Source organism: Crocodylus porosus, unplaced genomic scaffold (assembly GCF_001723895.1).
Source record: "Crocodylus porosus isolate Cpor-Errol unplaced genomic scaffold, CroPor_comp1, whole genome shotgun sequence".
Lineage (NCBI taxonomy): Eukaryota > Metazoa > Chordata > Crocodylia > Crocodylidae > Crocodylus > Crocodylus porosus.
In genome coordinates, this window is record NW_017728931.1 from 143,573,023 (window position 1) to 143,589,571 (window position 16,549).

The 16,549-nt window shown below is 45.1% G+C and overlaps 1 protein-coding gene across 3 annotated transcripts in view; it reads right to left on the reverse strand.

Moving 5' to 3' along the window:
- Nucleotides 1–16,549, reverse strand: part of PPP6R2 (protein phosphatase 6 regulatory subunit 2) — a 142,183-nt gene that overhangs the window by 13,504 nt on the left and 112,130 nt on the right. For 2 of the 3 annotated variants that reach the window (XM_019543840.1, XM_019543841.1), the window contains 5 exons: nucleotides 13,922–14,097; nucleotides 10,029–10,191; nucleotides 9,041–9,129; nucleotides 5,955–6,162; nucleotides 861–884 (listed from right to left, as the gene is read on the reverse strand). In XM_019543840.1, coding sequence (XP_019399385.1) covers nucleotides 861–884; nucleotides 5,955–6,162; nucleotides 9,041–9,129; nucleotides 10,029–10,191; nucleotides 13,922–14,097 — 660 coding nt within the window. The remainder of the gene's footprint in view (nucleotides 1–860; nucleotides 885–5,954; nucleotides 6,163–9,040; nucleotides 9,130–10,028; nucleotides 10,192–13,921; nucleotides 14,098–16,549) is intronic. The other variant, XM_019543842.1, reaches the window with a different exon arrangement.

Sequence of the window (16,549 nt, forward strand, 5' to 3'; positions counted from 1 at the left end):
TTCCTCTGCAAGACTTAGCTATCCTTTATTGCTTTGACAGTAAACTTTTTAGTGATGTACGTTCTTTATGATAAAACATAATTATGCTGTCATTTATTACACCGGTGTTTTTTCCTTTCATCTCTTAGCTAATAAGGAAATTACAGTAGAGCCTTGCTAATTTTGCACAACATGATGGGGAGACGCTGTTTGAATTGATGAATTTTAGACAGCAACAAGTACAATGCAATTAAAAATGCAATGCTAACCGTAAAAAACGACTCTGATTTGACAAGATATAGATCTTATTTAGTTCTATTACTGATTCTACTTTGTAACATGCTAGCGAACATTCACTAATGTCACTACAGCAAAGTCTCAAATTAGGAGACCTCACAACAGCACTGTCCCCCATTTTTATAGAAGAAAACTGTTCTGCAGGTGTATCGAGCACATGAGGAAACCACAATTAACAAGGTTTTACTGTAGTCAGCTTAAATAACTGGCCCTTCCTGTATACCGTTAAGAGGTATTCCTATTTGCAGAAAGAGCTCATGAACAGGTGAAATGGCAGAAGCTCGAGGACTGGATGAGATGTATGGAGTTATACAAATGCTGTGTTAATTTTTAAATGATTCCTCTACCAGTGTACTGCCTCTGCTTGCATCTTTCACCCAGGACTGCCTATAATCTCAAATCAGGCTTTTCAAAGTGTTACTTCTGGGCACATTTTTAATGATAGTGAAAAGATGGGCTTTCCAGCATCATTCGCCAGCCCAGCAGTACAGCAACCCTAACCCCAACCCAGCATCAAATGTTTAATTAGAGATTACTTGTCAGGTGGATGTTTGGAACCCTGAAAATGTCGCCATTATACATACCCTCTGACTGCAGGTCTAAATATTCTGAGCAATACCCACAGCAAGAGAGAAAGGCAGCAAGAAAGGCAGAGACAGAGAGAAAGCAAAGAAGAAAGAAAAAGAAAACAGTAAAGATTGTGGCAAAAACAGACAAAAGAAACTACTTTGCATTGCTATCCTCAGACAGCTTCCCCTCCTGTAGAAATGACAAGGAATGTTTAACAGGGTTTCTTCTAGGCATACAGTAATTGAATACTGTGAACCGAGTCCTCGACGTAAAATTAAATCCAATGGACACACAAGTAACCGAATGAGCACATCCTCTGAACATCCTGCTCGAAGCTGAAACTTGCACACAGTCTAGGTTACCAAATCATTGACAAAGTACAGCAGTAACAGGAAACAGGTCATCACCTGCAAGGTACACCTGCACTTTTCTTCTCCCCCAGCAAATTTACCATGTGATGCTTACCACAGATCAGGGGCTCCCAAACTGGTACACAAGACATCTCTGGGGGGTACACAAGAGCAACTGTGTAATGGTGGATTTAATGTTCATTATAATAATAATTGGCATTTAAGGGGTTCATATATAAAATGCATGGTGGTAGGGGTACATGGGCAGCTGGTAAATTTGGAAGGGTACATAGTAAGAAAAAGTTTGGGAACCTCTGCCATAGATCTTCCAGGGTAAACCTTCTGGCTAGCTTATCTGAAAAATCCTATTACTTGTGTGTGACTTAGAGCTGCTGCTAAGAGTAGCATGCACCTACAAAAGAACAGTCACATATAAAGTTGTGCTGTACAACGCAGGGAGAGAAAGTTAACCCAGGTGCATCTGGGCCATACCATAACTTAAAAAGCACATGGCTAAATGCAGATCATTAGCAAGAGGGCTCCAACCTGTGGATTCGCAGCAGAATAAACGGTACCCAGTACAACCGGTATTTGGTGGGGCATGTGTAAGAAGCAAGATCCTAATTTAAAGAGGTTCCGAAAATTTGGAAAAGTTACGTGGCAGGAAACTTAAGGACATCATTATATATATCTATATAGATATATCTCTATCAACTATCCCTTGATACAAGGATTATGTCTGCCGGGGTGGGAGGGGGGGTAAGGAGGGAATTATTGGTGAGTTTTAACCCTTCCTAACAGCAGGGTCTTTCTACTTCTAACTGTAGATTGATGACACTGCCATCGGCTGAAAAGCAGGCTAAAGAGCTACAACAGGCTTCAGTTCTGTGGCAACCTGGCCAGTAAGATTTGGTGAGAGCAGTGTGGTCAGTAGTTAGAACTAAATAGGAATTATTATATGGAAAGCCGCAGTAAATAGAGGGCTGACAACTGAAACACGAGTTACCTACATTTATCACTATTGCCAATGTAAGTGTCAACTTTAGTGCTTAAATATTTAAAATTTGAAATAAGGCATACAAGGTCCAAGCACTGGACCTTTTTAAAAGGTTAGTTTAAATGAAGGTTTGGTATTATCACTGCAGGACAAAATACAGAAAGAGGACTTAATCTGCCTCAAATGCAAGTCATCCTTCTGATGCACAGGTTTTCCAAAGGAAACTGGAAATTCAGCAGCTTTAAAAATACTCATCTGGTGCCTCTCTAACAGTGCAACGTAGATTAAAATTCCAGATGGATAGATTAAAATTCCAGATGGATAAGAGCTGGTGAGTCACACACTCTGCTCATTAAACAGATCATGGCTGCTATTCCAGCCGGGAGTCCTACAAGGGAAAAAACAGTACAATGCGGCAATACAGTGAAGGGGTGAAAAATTCTCAGGAGGTGACCTAAATCCCTACATATAAATACTGGATCCATTGTCTTTATTAGTGTTAAATGCTTCCTTAACCATCCTTATAGTGACATGCTATGCACATTTTCTCTAAGAACTCCCACTGCAGGCCAATCCCCTTTCTTTAACTGCTGTCAGCCATTGCTCAATGTTTTCCAACTCCTTTGGAAGAGATTAGCAAAGGGATGCTTTATTGGCTGCATCTGGGAAAGAACTCCTACTTAAACCAAAATAAGCCCTGTGGTGATCTAGAAAAACTTTCTAGTCTTCAAAATCTCTGATGCAGCCTGGCATTACTTTAGTAAATTGAGGATAAATTACTGAATTTTCTTTTAATATAATGTTATGATGGCAAACACGTTTTTAAATACTACTTACTAATTATTCTTTAGCACGTGACACATTAATTCATTATTCCCTCAGTAAGTAGAGAATTAAATATTTGCATTTCATGAATAAGTAAATTAAGGAGATGCTCATATCAAAATTTTACCATCAAGCATTTAAAGGATTTAAAGGCTGATTTCTCAGAGTTGTTGGCAGCCATTCTTGCAAAGAGTGGGAATAAGTGACGCCAGCACCTCTGGAAAACCAGCATGTTCTGTATAAGATTGGTACATACTGATTTTGGAGACTAACTCAGACCCCTCAATGTGCAAATTTTACCGTGAGTGACTTGTCAAAGCCAAAGAAAGAACTGAGTTCAAATCCTGGCTGAATCAAATGTCTAAAGCTTGGACAGCACCAAGCTGTAGAGAAATGGACGCCCATCAGCACTCTGAATTCAGGGAATTTTTCATCAGGAAACCCCAGATGTTTTTGTCAAGCACTGCCGTTGGTTTATGTGGAGTCATCCAGGAACAGGGTAAAAACTGACGCACCCACAATTGAGCGTTTCAGATTGGATTCATTTGTTATGGGCGAGTAAAATGAAATCGAGATCAGCTGTGATGAATACCAGGCAGCCTCAATTCTCATAACCGGCCAACCAGGTATTTCACACTACAGGACATACACCATGAATTAAAACTGCTGGACAGATCTGTGGCAGCTGACTACAGCTGTTACCGCCATCTAAATTAAAGGCTTCTGCCTGCTCCCAGCAACTATTTGTTTTAATTCCTGACTCAGGCTGTAAACTTTGGAAACTCTTCATGTTTTTTCAGGTGGAGATTATGGTTATAGAAGTATTTGGTTTCATTGCAAAAGCAGGGTGAGCGTAGCAGTTGCAAATCATTCAAAGCAAAACAGGCTGTGGATGCTTCGACTTGACTTAGCTCCTAAGTGACTTATGTCTTTCATATATCCATTTCCAATTGCAGTGTGTATACTTGACAGAGTCACGGCCCACAGTCTGTTTAACTAGCCAAAGTGAGAATCTGCCTCTCTCTATTGGTTGGGAAGTGAATAGAAAGTTACAGTGCCAAACAGGATGGACAGCACCACCGTGAACCAAGGCAGACAGTTAAATGGATGGAACAGCCCTGGCCACAAATCTTGGCAGTTCAGAACTGAACAACACATGTGCAAGATGCACGTCACCTCCACTTGTTCCAAGGGTTTTCACTTCATAACACGAGAATCGGTGGAAGTTCAATACAGAGCCTGCTGCACCATGAAAAGAGTTAATACCGCAACTCCGCAATCAGCAATATTACGCTGACTTTCATGTTTCCTTCTATCCTGGTTTCTCACAAGTGAACCTGCTTGGCCATGCCATCTCTCAGCCTAGAGACTTGTCCCATATTTTAAGCAACCCACCAGAAGCAAATCCCCACAAGCAAAGAAATGTTGCCCGGGTGATTTGTATGTGAAGTGTGCAGCATGAGGCGCGGCCTGTGCTGACACAGACATTACACGTTTTCCAATTGCAAAAAACTCAGGTTTGCTCATGTTCAAATGACCAAAATCTAACAGTCTTTTATTTTCTCCAATAATTTTCCTTTACAGCTGTGTAACTTCAGCAGCAGCACAAGGTATAATGAGCCAGCTTTTCCTACTCTCAGGTGTCTGCTGGTTTGATTATACCTCAAACTTGCTCGTTACAGTAAGTCATATGTTGGGTGAACCTGGTTCACTTTCTAGTACACTTCCCCCATGACTCCAGATTATAGCCCACATCTGCGTAGGGGTATATGAGGAATAGTTTTTATGTAAAATTTCCTAAAGTGTTTACATGACTTTGAAACCAAAGCTGTTTCTGAAAACAATGGGAGAAAGCACAAAACCCAGAATTAGTTATTACAAGTTCAAAGTTCATGGTGTTTTAGACACCAGCTTCTTAAGAGCCAGAATACTTAATTTCTCTGGTTGAACTATGGCTGTATGAAATGTGGCCTTTAGCCCAAGGGACTTTGCAGTGAAAATACCACCACAGTTGCAATACATAAAGGATTTAATGCACTCACAGTTCAAGGGGAAGAGAGAAAATGCTAGGGATAACCTTTTCAAAACCATTCATGTCCCATTTTTAGAAGTGCTGGAAGAGACACTAAGACTCTTTTGAAGCTTTTTGACTGGAAAATTACCATGAACTTATGATCTTATAAATATTGGATTCTGGCTCTTGTGCATCACACAGTTCAGTGGGTTTCAACCTGTGGTCTGCAGCCCCTTGGGAGTCTGCAGTCCGTGTCTAAGGGATTCACAAAAGATGACTATGGCCAATCAAAAGTATGTGAATACCCATACTTACAATTCAAAGGGGTCTGCATCTCCATTCAAAATTTGTGAAGAAGTCCATCCCTCCATTCAAAAATGTTTAGAGGTCCACAAATGAAAAAGGCTGAAAACCACTGGAAGTTTTACCAATGAATATTTTGCTTATGACTTGAGTCAGGTCCCTTCCCCCTCACCATCTTGTGGGATGCACTGCAATCTCAATCTTCCATGCCCTCTGCTACTTGTCATCACACAAGGCCTCCCATGTCTCTGCTAATGGATCTCGCTTGGATTGCCCCCTCACTGCACTTCCAGTGCTAGACCTCCTCTCAGAAGCTGTCAGCTGGGTGGTGGTTTCTATCTGAGAGCAGGCGATGCATTGCTCTGTACCAGCAGCCTGCACCACGAAGCCCTGAGAACCCCTTTCCAAATTTGAACCCGCATCTCCAAAAAGGAAAAGCTGGTCCATTAACCTGTAGAGCCATGAAGTTCTCACAAATTTACATTTTTATCTTTTAACAAGTTGCTGTGTTTGAGATTTACATTTTGGATTACAGCACAGTCCATCTCTAGGCTCACATTATGCTCTCCAAAACCTCAGTGGCCAGGCCTACCCCACCCCAAGGCGATTCCTTTCGCACCTGGTGAACACAGCTTTCTCATTCTTAGCATCCATGGTCAGTTTGATGGTTTCCTGGCCTGACCCCGTACTGATGGTTTCGGTAACGATGTCGGTCTTGTCCTCATCTTCCTCACTGTCAGAGCCTCCAGAGGAGCTGCTGTCCGAGGCCACGAGAGGTGCCTTCCTTGTCACACAGACGTTCCAAACACAGGGTGACGTAGTGCTAACTGCAAAGAGAGAGCAAATCATTCACAGGACAAACCGAGCAGAGGCACCAGGAAGACTTCTACAGCCCCCAGATACAACTGGAACATTTTCAGCAACAGAAACCAGAAGGCGACTTACCTTTCACTAACTGTGCTTTTCAAGAGGATGACGTGAATTTGGATCTCACAGTAGGCAAGCATGAGCTTCACATGGGCACGACTGGATTTTTTTTTTAAAGAGCAGTATCTGTTGGGACCACCCATGGCTGCCGCCTCATGCTCACATATGCGGGCCCAAAGAATAGAACAGCCACTGCCTTGCTTCACTTCCTCGAGCAATCAAAAGCCAGGCAAGTGGGAACTCAGACAGGCATCCACACAGGTCACAGGATCTACACCATCTCAAAGAACCACAGTTCCTGGAGAGTAAGTAACCTTTTATGTTCAAATAGGCAAAGTGGATCCCTGCTGCAGGTGACCAGCAAGCAGCAGCATCTTGGAAGTATGTGCACAAGGGACTTCAGCAACATCAAAGCTGATCGTAGCACTGCTCTCCCCAATTTAGCATCTCGTCTAGCAGATAAGCCCAGTGTGTAATGCTTGGCAAGAGGCAGTGGACTACTCCATGTCACCAGCTTACTGGCCTCAAAAACAGGTCTCTCTCTGAAGGAGTCCTAGAACACTGCTGGAGCACGGCTGGCTCATTTGGAGAGCTCCATCAGACAACTAGTGACACAGGAAAACATGTAGTGTCATCCCTTTCATTCCTCTCAGTGAAGAGATGGTCTGACCTTTAGAGAAGCTAAGTACAGACAGAGACACTGTCTGATGTATTATGTAGACAGGACCATTCAAGGTCCGGGATACATCAGATGCCTTTAATTTCTTTTCCCTCTATGCAGTGTGGCTCTGGGAAGATGCTGATCAACTGGGATACAATTATCACAATGAACTTGGAGTGGGGTATACAGCATCAGCTTGCCCCCTTTTGCATGAAAATTCGGGGAGGCGGCCATCAGTAAAGCACTGAAGTTCACTCACTCTCGTGCCTGGAGGTGACAGCCACTAGAAAGCCCACATGGACAACACAAAAAGATGGAGGCTTGAGTCACGTTTCCCTGGACATGAGGATCTTAATGGAGGCGGTCTTGTGAACAGAGAACTTACCCAGGACATGGGTCTTTCCTAGGCAGGAGAAACACTTGCTGTGCCCATAACAGAATGGGCACAGTTTTGACTTCACCATGCCACTGCTGCAATCCACCCAGACCCATGTTACAGTAGGGATGTGAATTCTCTTTCTTTATGTTTTAGTTTTTGGAACAACTTTTATACGAAAAGTGTAAAAATGCAATACTTAGTGGGCTAAATGAACTGGCCTAAGGTCGCTGAAGAAAGCAACGGGTTACCCATTTGCTGAGTTACCACTTGCTAACACAGGCAGGTAGAGGGCACTGAGGGAGCATCACAGACACTCCACCTTTTATCCCCTCACATGGGAGCACAAGGTGACCAAGGACAAATACACAGATACAAACACTGTGATTAAAAAAAGAATCCAAAGCTCATGCACATAAACACCTACGGTGGAATCCACGCTGACATACGCTTCAAGAAGAAATCTGTCATCTGCACTAGGTAATTAAAGACTGTGCTACTGCAGGGCCAGAAAAAAGTGTGGGCTGAAAATAAGCTACATTAGGAGCCCACCCCAGCTTTTATAAGAACATTTAATATTCACCATCTGCTGCCTGTGACACAATTTTAGAGACAAATTTCAATGTTTTTCTGTGCTATCAATTCCTCAAATTCTGCTCTGATCTAAGATTGGGCAAAAATGCAAATTGAAATGATGGGGTTTATTAATGTTTTGAGGATTTGGTTAGCTATCAGTGGGCACACTGACACGTGCTATTAAGGTGAAATTATAAACTCTAGTACATATTGCACAGGAGTTTATTGCTCCCAGGTGCCATATTTATGTGCGTGCCTCAGACCGTAGCACGTTTAGCCAGGTCGGAGCAGCCCTGGCTGGCTGGGAGCACCGGGGGTCAGCCTGCCAGCCCAAGGCTGCTCTGACCCAGCTCAGTGTGCTGTGGAGGAGCTGGATGGGGCACAAGGGTGCTTTAGTGTGGGGCTAGCTGGCAGGGAGCCCCCACAATGAACTACCCTTGTGTATTTACAAGTACTATCCTGCACCTGAGTTAACTAGCTTAGGCTGTCCTAATAGCACCACACATGTAGACGGTGATGTTTTACTGCAGAGCTAATTACGCAGTTCTGCAGTAAGCGCATCGTGTAGATGCAACCAGTGAGAGCAGAGCACCTACAAGTCAAAGAGGTTTCTCTATATCCAGGGTGTCAAATATATGGCCCATGGACTGGATTTGAGAGGCACTGCAGCCCAGATCTGGAGCTGGATCATCTGTACCAGATGCTGGCTGCAGCAGGGGATACAGCCTGCCAGCACATCCGAGTTTGACACTCCTGCTCTCTATTAACCAGAGAACCACATTTGTCAACTAGCAATGGGTGAAGCACACCAAAAAAGCAGAAAACTCTCACCAGATTTCTGGTACTTCCTGGCTTTTGCCTGTCAGAAATCTATCAGGATCACTTCTCTTTCAACTGCCTGACACTGTTACTACTGAGCTCCCCCAGAAAATCAAACAGCACATAGGAGGGCAAGCACCCTGAGAAATGAACCCCGGGCAGAAGCACCATTTAACAGGATTCTTGAATTCAGTCACAGTCAAGCTACTTGACAGATCTGTTTTGACACCTATGTGAGGCAGGACCGGAGGGGAACTTTACCCGTGAAACCTGGGATATCTGGCAGTACTCAAAATGACTAGAACAACAAACCAACCCCTCCATGTTTCATAATATTCCCACTTACAGGTCTTGTCCTGACTTTGCTTGGGGTTTCCCTCTGAGTCGCTGCTTTCTGTGTCCACAGGAGAACTACATCGTGGACCTGATTCTGAGCTGGAAGACAAAAGAACTTGCAAATGAACTCCATCTGCCATGGTCCTGCTCCCTAGAGCTTCCTCTCGGAAGTCATTAAGAGTCCCTGCACAGTCTCCCACGAATATCTATAGACTTATTACTTACATTAGGGTGACAGCCCTGCAATAATAATAGTGCTGTACTATCATGCTAGCACAGTGGTTTTCAAACTTTTTTCATTTGTGAACCCCTAAAAAATTTAAAACAGAGGCATGGATGCCTTTGAATTGTAAACATGGGTATTTATATACTTTTGATGGATCATATCTTTCATGGACCCCTTAGACATAGGTTGTGGACCACAGGTTGAAAACCACTGCTCTAGCAGGTGGCTACCTACAAACTCATCAGGGGAAATCAACAGCAAATAGGAAGAGCCCTTTTCTCCCCAGCACCACCTGGGGTGACAAGGAACAATGGTAATAAGCTGATGGAGAATAGGTTTAGGTGAGAGATCAGGAGGCAATATTTTACAGTTGGGGTGGCCAAAATCTGGAACCAACTTCCCAGGGAAGTGGTCCTCACCCGTACCTTAGGCAAGTTCAAGAGGGGGGTTGGATGATCACCTGTCTGGGGTCTTGTGAACCCAGCATTCATTCCTGCCTGTGGCAGGGGGTCAGGCTAGATGATCTGTTCAGGTCCCTCCTGAGCCTAGCTACTATGAAACTATGAGACATGGCCACCACATATCAGTCAATATAAGCATAAGGTGGGATGAGTGCCCAAATGCAGATGGACAATATTAAAAAGGGGAAAAAAAGGGAAGATTCAAGGTCAGACTCCTCCCTTGCTGTTTCATCCCTCCAACCCACCCTCAGTCCAAACATTTCTTCACGCAGAAGCTCTAGAAAAGGTGAGGCCGTCTATGCTTCATTTACCAACAAAAAGGTTGAAAGTCTGTAAACTTTGCCCATCCTTTCTCCTCAGGAGTGGTGGTCTCTGGTGCTGCTGAATCCCACACACTCGATCCAACATCCATGGCCACACAAGGTGCTGGGGGCTTTGAATTCACTGGCTCGAACACGGCTGTCCATCCTGAGCCTGAAGGCATGGAGAGAGAGACAGAGGGGGAGAGAGAGAGAGAGAGACAGAGAGATTCTTGACGATTCTGAGGAATTGCATGGTTTCCCAAACCAAGCCAAAGGAGAGGGAATTCCCAGAGTTAGGAACAAAGACAATCCTTCCACGTAATCAATGGGAGAATAACCTATTGAAAATTGGCTGATCGGCCCAAAAGAAATCTCATGAGATTCAATAAGGACGAGTGCAAGGTCCTTCAACTTAGAAGGGAGCTGACTAGCTAAGTGGCAGCTCTGCAGAAGAGGACCTGGGGGTGACAGGGGACAAGAAGCTGAACAGGAGCCAGCAGCGTAGCCTTATTGCCAAGAAGGCTAACACCATCCTGGGTTGCATTGGTAGGAGCATTGCCAGAAGACTGAGGGAGGTGATTCTTTCCCTCTATTCAGCACTGCGGAGGCCACATCTGGAGTCCTGTGTCCAGCTGTGGATCCCCCATGACAGAAAGGATGTGGACACATTGGACAGTCCAGTGGAGGGCAGTGAAAATGGTTGGGGGAAAGGACTGGTAAGGAGAGGCTGAGGGAACTGGGCTGATTCAGTTTGCAGAAGAGAAGATTGGGGGAGATTTGATAGTAGCCTTCAGCTCCCTGCAGGGGGGTTGCAAAGGATGGAGCTGGATTGTGCTCAGTGGGGGCAGATGACAGGACAAGGAGCAATGGACTCAAGTTGCATCAAGGGAAATTTAGGTTGGATATTAGGGAAACCTCTCTCACGAGGACGGTGGTAAGGCACTGGAGGTTCTGAAGACCAGGGTAGTTGGGATGATCTAGCTGGGAATGGTCCTGCTTTGAGCAGGGGGTTGGACTAGATGTGACGCCCTGAGGTACCTCCCAACCTTCATTTTCTACAATTACCTACAATTTGCACATAACAAAGTGACAGCTATCTTTCCAGAGGGATGTGCTCATTAAGCAAGATGACTTTATACGCTTCCACAACTTCAAAGCACTAGCTACAGTCAGGCACCGTGCTGCTAGTGTGTGTTGAGCAATTCTGTCTAGGTACTAATAGAGCCCTCATCAGATTTAGCAGCAAGGCACGAGCAAAAGAACTGGTGAGCATAATGAAGTGTCCAAGGTCGCCCAGGTGGTTAACAGCAATCAGGAACAGAATTTAGCTCCCCCGAGTCCCGGTCCATTGCACTGTTCTCAGTCCACAAAGGCTCCTAAGGTCCTGCCAGGGATTTCCTTCCTGAGCTGAAATGCTATAGCTCTCTTGAGAAGAGGAGATCTGCTGTGGCAAACTGATCAATGGTCTGTGCTGCTCAGAGTCTGCAGGAGATCCCACACCCCTATCATGGACTGCACCAATGCTTGAAGGACAGCTGCACCAACGTGCAGCCGCCATTAGCTGTCAAACTGCCTTCAACATAAATAGTCATTGTTACCCTGGTCTGGGCACAGGAGCCCATTTTTTGTTATGAGACATTCTCTATGTGTGTCACAGAAACAGTAGGGAATGGCACAGGAACATGCTGCTAGCCTTGGCCATTTTTAATAGACTAGATAAAGCTACAGAAGTCCAGCAAAACACCTGGCCTGAGGCAGCTTTAAAACTCCCAGGAACTGCAGTGGGAATCCTGTAGGTGTTACTGATGCCACACTGGCTGGCCGTTTCAACTGAGCAACCTGCCTGGTTAAGCAACCATGCAAATCTGCAAGTTTAGGTTAAACAGGAGAGGCCTGGCAGGAGGCAGCACATGGGAAGGCCTCGAGATAACTAAACCTTGATATCATCATTTTAGTTTGAGAATATCAGCAGCGACTGATTTAACCAAATGCACCAGGTGCAGCTGCTCTACAATCAGTATGCCCTTAATGCATTTTTAAACCGGTGGTAAAAAGCAGCCTACATCAGTGTGGGGGAGAGAAGATGGCGACAGGCAACCTTCCAAGATGGTGAAAAAAACAGATAAGCAATCCTCCCTTCCAAGAACTGTAATTTTCACAATCCCAGTTGACTGAAACCTTCCAGAGCCATGGAAGAACTTGTGCAGCCTGGTTCCCAAAGTCCCAGTGAAATAAAGGGATATTAGCCTAGCTAATCGGAAGACATTAGTTAGAGTTAAGAGTATGCATACATGGGTGAGAAGGCAGGGAATTACACTGAAAGGCACTCCTGCTGCCACGGACCCATGACTCCAGAATCCCTGCATCAACCCTGGCCCAGCAGGATCTGGGCACATGTCTCTACTCAGCTGTAAAGGGAAAATCAGAAGGCACTGAGATAGCTGTTTATTTTTCTACTTGGGACATAAATAATAAAAAATAAATAATAAAAAGTTCAGGCTATAGACCAGTCTCTTGCCTTATTTATTTGCTGGCTACACTGCCCCTGTAATCCAGGTAACAAAGGCTATCAACAGGAGGTAGATCTGCTTGACGCCTCTCAGTTGTTGTGCAGGGATAATATCTTAAAGATAAATTTTGTAACTAGAGTAGGTACAAGTAACACCAAAGAACACATGGTTTTGGAGAAAGAAGCTTGTCTCGCTTTACTTAAATCTGGACAGCTGAAAGTTCAAAGAGCACAGCCATTTGCACTTCCTGCCTCAACCGCTCCCATAGGGTCACCTGTCTACATTGCTCTGGGGAAACTTGCTGCCTGCCTGCTCTTTCTCCAGGCTGCAAGAATGGCTTTATAACAAGCTAAGCTGAACCGGAAGCACAGCAGCTAGCTGTGACAATGTTGTGCCTGAAGATGCTTAGCAGTGCTCTTCAGAAAGCCTTGAAGAGCAACACATCACTGGTTAGTGCTTACCCAATATCGTTTCCTCACCCAGGAAATTATGCAAGATGCAAAGATTTCTTCGGGTGGTATCTTTTATTGGACCAACTATGTAGCTGGGATAAAGTTATAGACAAGCCTTTGAGTGTAGCACCTTCTTCAAGACCTGATGAAAGTCCCAACAACACAGTTAGTCCAGTAAAGGACACCACCTGAAGAAATCCTTGCCTCTTGCACTGGTTTTTAAGAAAGCACATAATGGCTCAGGGGCAGAGGCACATGACTTGTGAGGACACTCTGAGAGAACTGGGCTTATTTAGGATGGAGACAAGAAGACCGAGGGGGGAGGGGATTGAATAGCAGCCTTCAACTCCCTGCAGGGGGGCTGCAAAGAGGAGGGAGCTGGACTGTTCCCAGTGGGGCAGATGACAGGACAAGGAGCAATGGGCACCAGTTGCAGCAAGAGAAGCTGAGGTTAGATATTAAGGAAAACTTTCACGAGAAGGGTAGTAATACACTAGGAACAGACTCCCCACAGAGAGGTGGTGGAGTCTCCATCCTTAGAGGTTCTGAAGACCCGGCTAGACAAAGCTCTGGCTGGCATGATCTAGTTGGGGATGGTCCTGCTTGGAGCAGGAGTTTAGACTAGATGTGACCTCCTCAGGTCCCTTCCAGCCCTCGTTGTCTGTGATTCTACTGCACCCTGTCTGGCAGCCTCAGTGTAACATTGCAATCCTTTTGTTTCCCTGTATGCGGAGAATCCAGTCTCTCAAATACGTGAGACAGGAACATGCAGACTGAAATTCAGAACGGACACTGATTTTTCATCTACAGAGCCTGCATGAGAGAGCAGTCATGACAGAAGAGTGGTTCACAGGCCCTACATACTCCCAGGAGGCATCTCTCTAGGAAATACTGCCCAAGCCAATTTGGAGGATTAAATTAAGGCGCTCAAAGCCCTCACCTTCAGAGGAGTCTGTGCCCTTCTGTTCAGAAGTGTTACTTTTGTTGGCATTCACTGTAGAAGGTGAGGTTTGTTCTTCTGCTTCCTCCTCCTCTTCCGAGTCCACACTGCCATCGTGGTCCCCGTTCTCTAGATCACTTTTTGAAGAACTCTCTGAGGTCTGAGAGACTCCAAACCTACAATGCAGAAATCACAGTTAGAAAAACCTATTGGACCAGTGATGCTCAACTTCTTGCCCCTGAGAGCCATAACAGGCCATGGCATTCCATCCCAGCCCTACGTGGCCAGATCCGGTCACAGTGCCCCGTGCCAGCCCCACATGCCCAATCTAGTATGCAAGGCCACACTTTCCAGGCCACAGGGCTCCCCATGGGTCTAGAAATCTGGCAGCAGTGAAGCAGCCACCACTCCCCTGCTGTTAAATTTTCGGCCCATGGGGAGCCCCTGAGGCTGGATGACATGGTTCCAGGGGCTGGATCTAGCCCATAGGCTGGGGCTGAGCACCTGTGTCAACCAGAAGGGGGAAGAAAGTGGCAGTGTAAGTCTGTTCCCTACCAAGTACCCTTCAGTGCTTTGATCCATATCATTTTTTATGTGCTAGGGGGACAGAGCCTCCTATACTCCCTCGGAAAATTGGTGCAGTCTCTTAGTAGAAGTTCTGTTTGCCTTCAGCCCATGTTTCTGTTTCACACCTTCATCCTATTGCTTGTGTTTATTTTCCCCACACAACCCTTAAGAATCCCCTTAGTGGACGGGTCTGTATCGTCTTGGCGGGAAGTGGCCAGTAGTGTCCCGCAGGTTCGGTTCGTGGCCCAGAGCTGTTCAACATCCTTATCAAAGATTTAGATGAAATGTGGAAAGCACACTGGTCAAGTCTGTGGGTGATACTTAGTTATGGGGAAAAGTGGTCATGCTGGAGGATAGGATGTGGATCCAAGTGGACCTAGACAAGAAGGGAAGGTGAGTGAAGCAGAATTGGAGACAGTTCATTAAGGATAAGGGCACCCCTGGGGAGGACAAAGAGCAACGGCCATGAACTGTTAGAGCATGGTTTCAGGTTGAAGAACTTCTTTATGGTGAGGGTAACCAGAATCTGGAATAGACTTCCAAGGAGGTGGTGCAGTCCCCAACCTTGGAAGTCTTCAAGAGGAGACTGGACAGACACTTTCCTGGGATCATTTGACCTCAGCAGCAGTCTTGCCCAGAGCAGGACAGATGGATTTGATGATCTTTTGGGGTCCCTTCCAGCCCTTAACGTATATGAGTCTATGAAAATACTGTATGTGCAAATGTTCTTTCGTATCTCAGTTTCCACATACCAGTATTGGGCATACGGTGAGCAAAAGTAAATTCCTATATGCTCCCATATTAAAGAATCATAGAAAATGAGAGTTGGCAGGCACCTCAGGAAGTCGCATCTAGTCCAATCCCCTACTCAAAGCAAGACCGGCCCCAGACCCAGCTACATCTTCCCAGCCAAGGCTTTGTTGAGCCAAGTCTTAAAAACCTCCAAGGATGGAGACTCCACCATCTCTCTAGGTAATCCACTGCAGTGCTTCACCACCCTCCTCGTGAGAAAGTGTTCAAACTAAACTTCCTTTCCACTAACATCAGCAACTCACTACAGATGCATAAAATAATTAAAAAAAATATTAGACTTCTGGCAAAAGACAAGTGAATCTTGGGAAATGTACTGGTTATTTTTGAGCACACAGAGGACATGTATCAGGTTAAAATGGTAAACTGTAAAACACACCATTTTGGTTGACTGCATTTCTGATACTGCAACAACTGAAAAAGCACAGTGAAGAATTAGCACATACTAACGAGAAACAGGTATGTGAATAAATGAGCAACAAGAGTGAACATGTCTAAGGGCAAAAGGTTGATTCATACAGTTAATCTTTACCATGGAACAAAGACTGCCCCGTCTATTTCTGAACACACTTACTGGCTGATGTTAGGCTGGGCACCATCAGTTTGCACTGAAGGACAACACTTTCTCACAGGCACAGTGAATGGACACAAAGGGTCAGTCCGGATTTTTTCGCATGAATCCCATGCAGACAGAAGTGCCAAACTGACCATGTGGAGACTGAAGCCTTTTCAGGGTATTTATTCCCAAAACAAATACAATGCACAAGCAACGGGAGTGCAAAAATCCCCATACAGACCCAGTACATCAGGGGTGGGCAATTATTTCAGATGGAGGGCTGCTTAATGAGGTTTGCTGAGCTTTCAAGGGCTGCATGTGTAGGCCCACCCCTTGATAGTTGCTCCACCCCCTGCTCACCATCTTGGCCCACCCCTAACCCCTGACAGTTGTCACCCGAAGTCCCTCCCCTTGCCTCCGGAAATACTCCTTTTGGGATGCAGGCTTTCCATCCTAGAACCAAAAAACCCCCCAAAACATACACTAAAATCAAACATCTACTATAACATATTTTAATTTTATTACAAAAAATATTTTTGTCATGATTTGTGTTTGCGTCATGTGTATACAGGAGATTGCAAAATAACTCAAAAATAAAGTCTAGCTTGTATATGGTGCGTATGGGGGGTGTATGGTGCGGTGTGGGGGTGTATATGTGTGGGGGGGGGTCCATGAGGGGTGTCACTATGTATGTG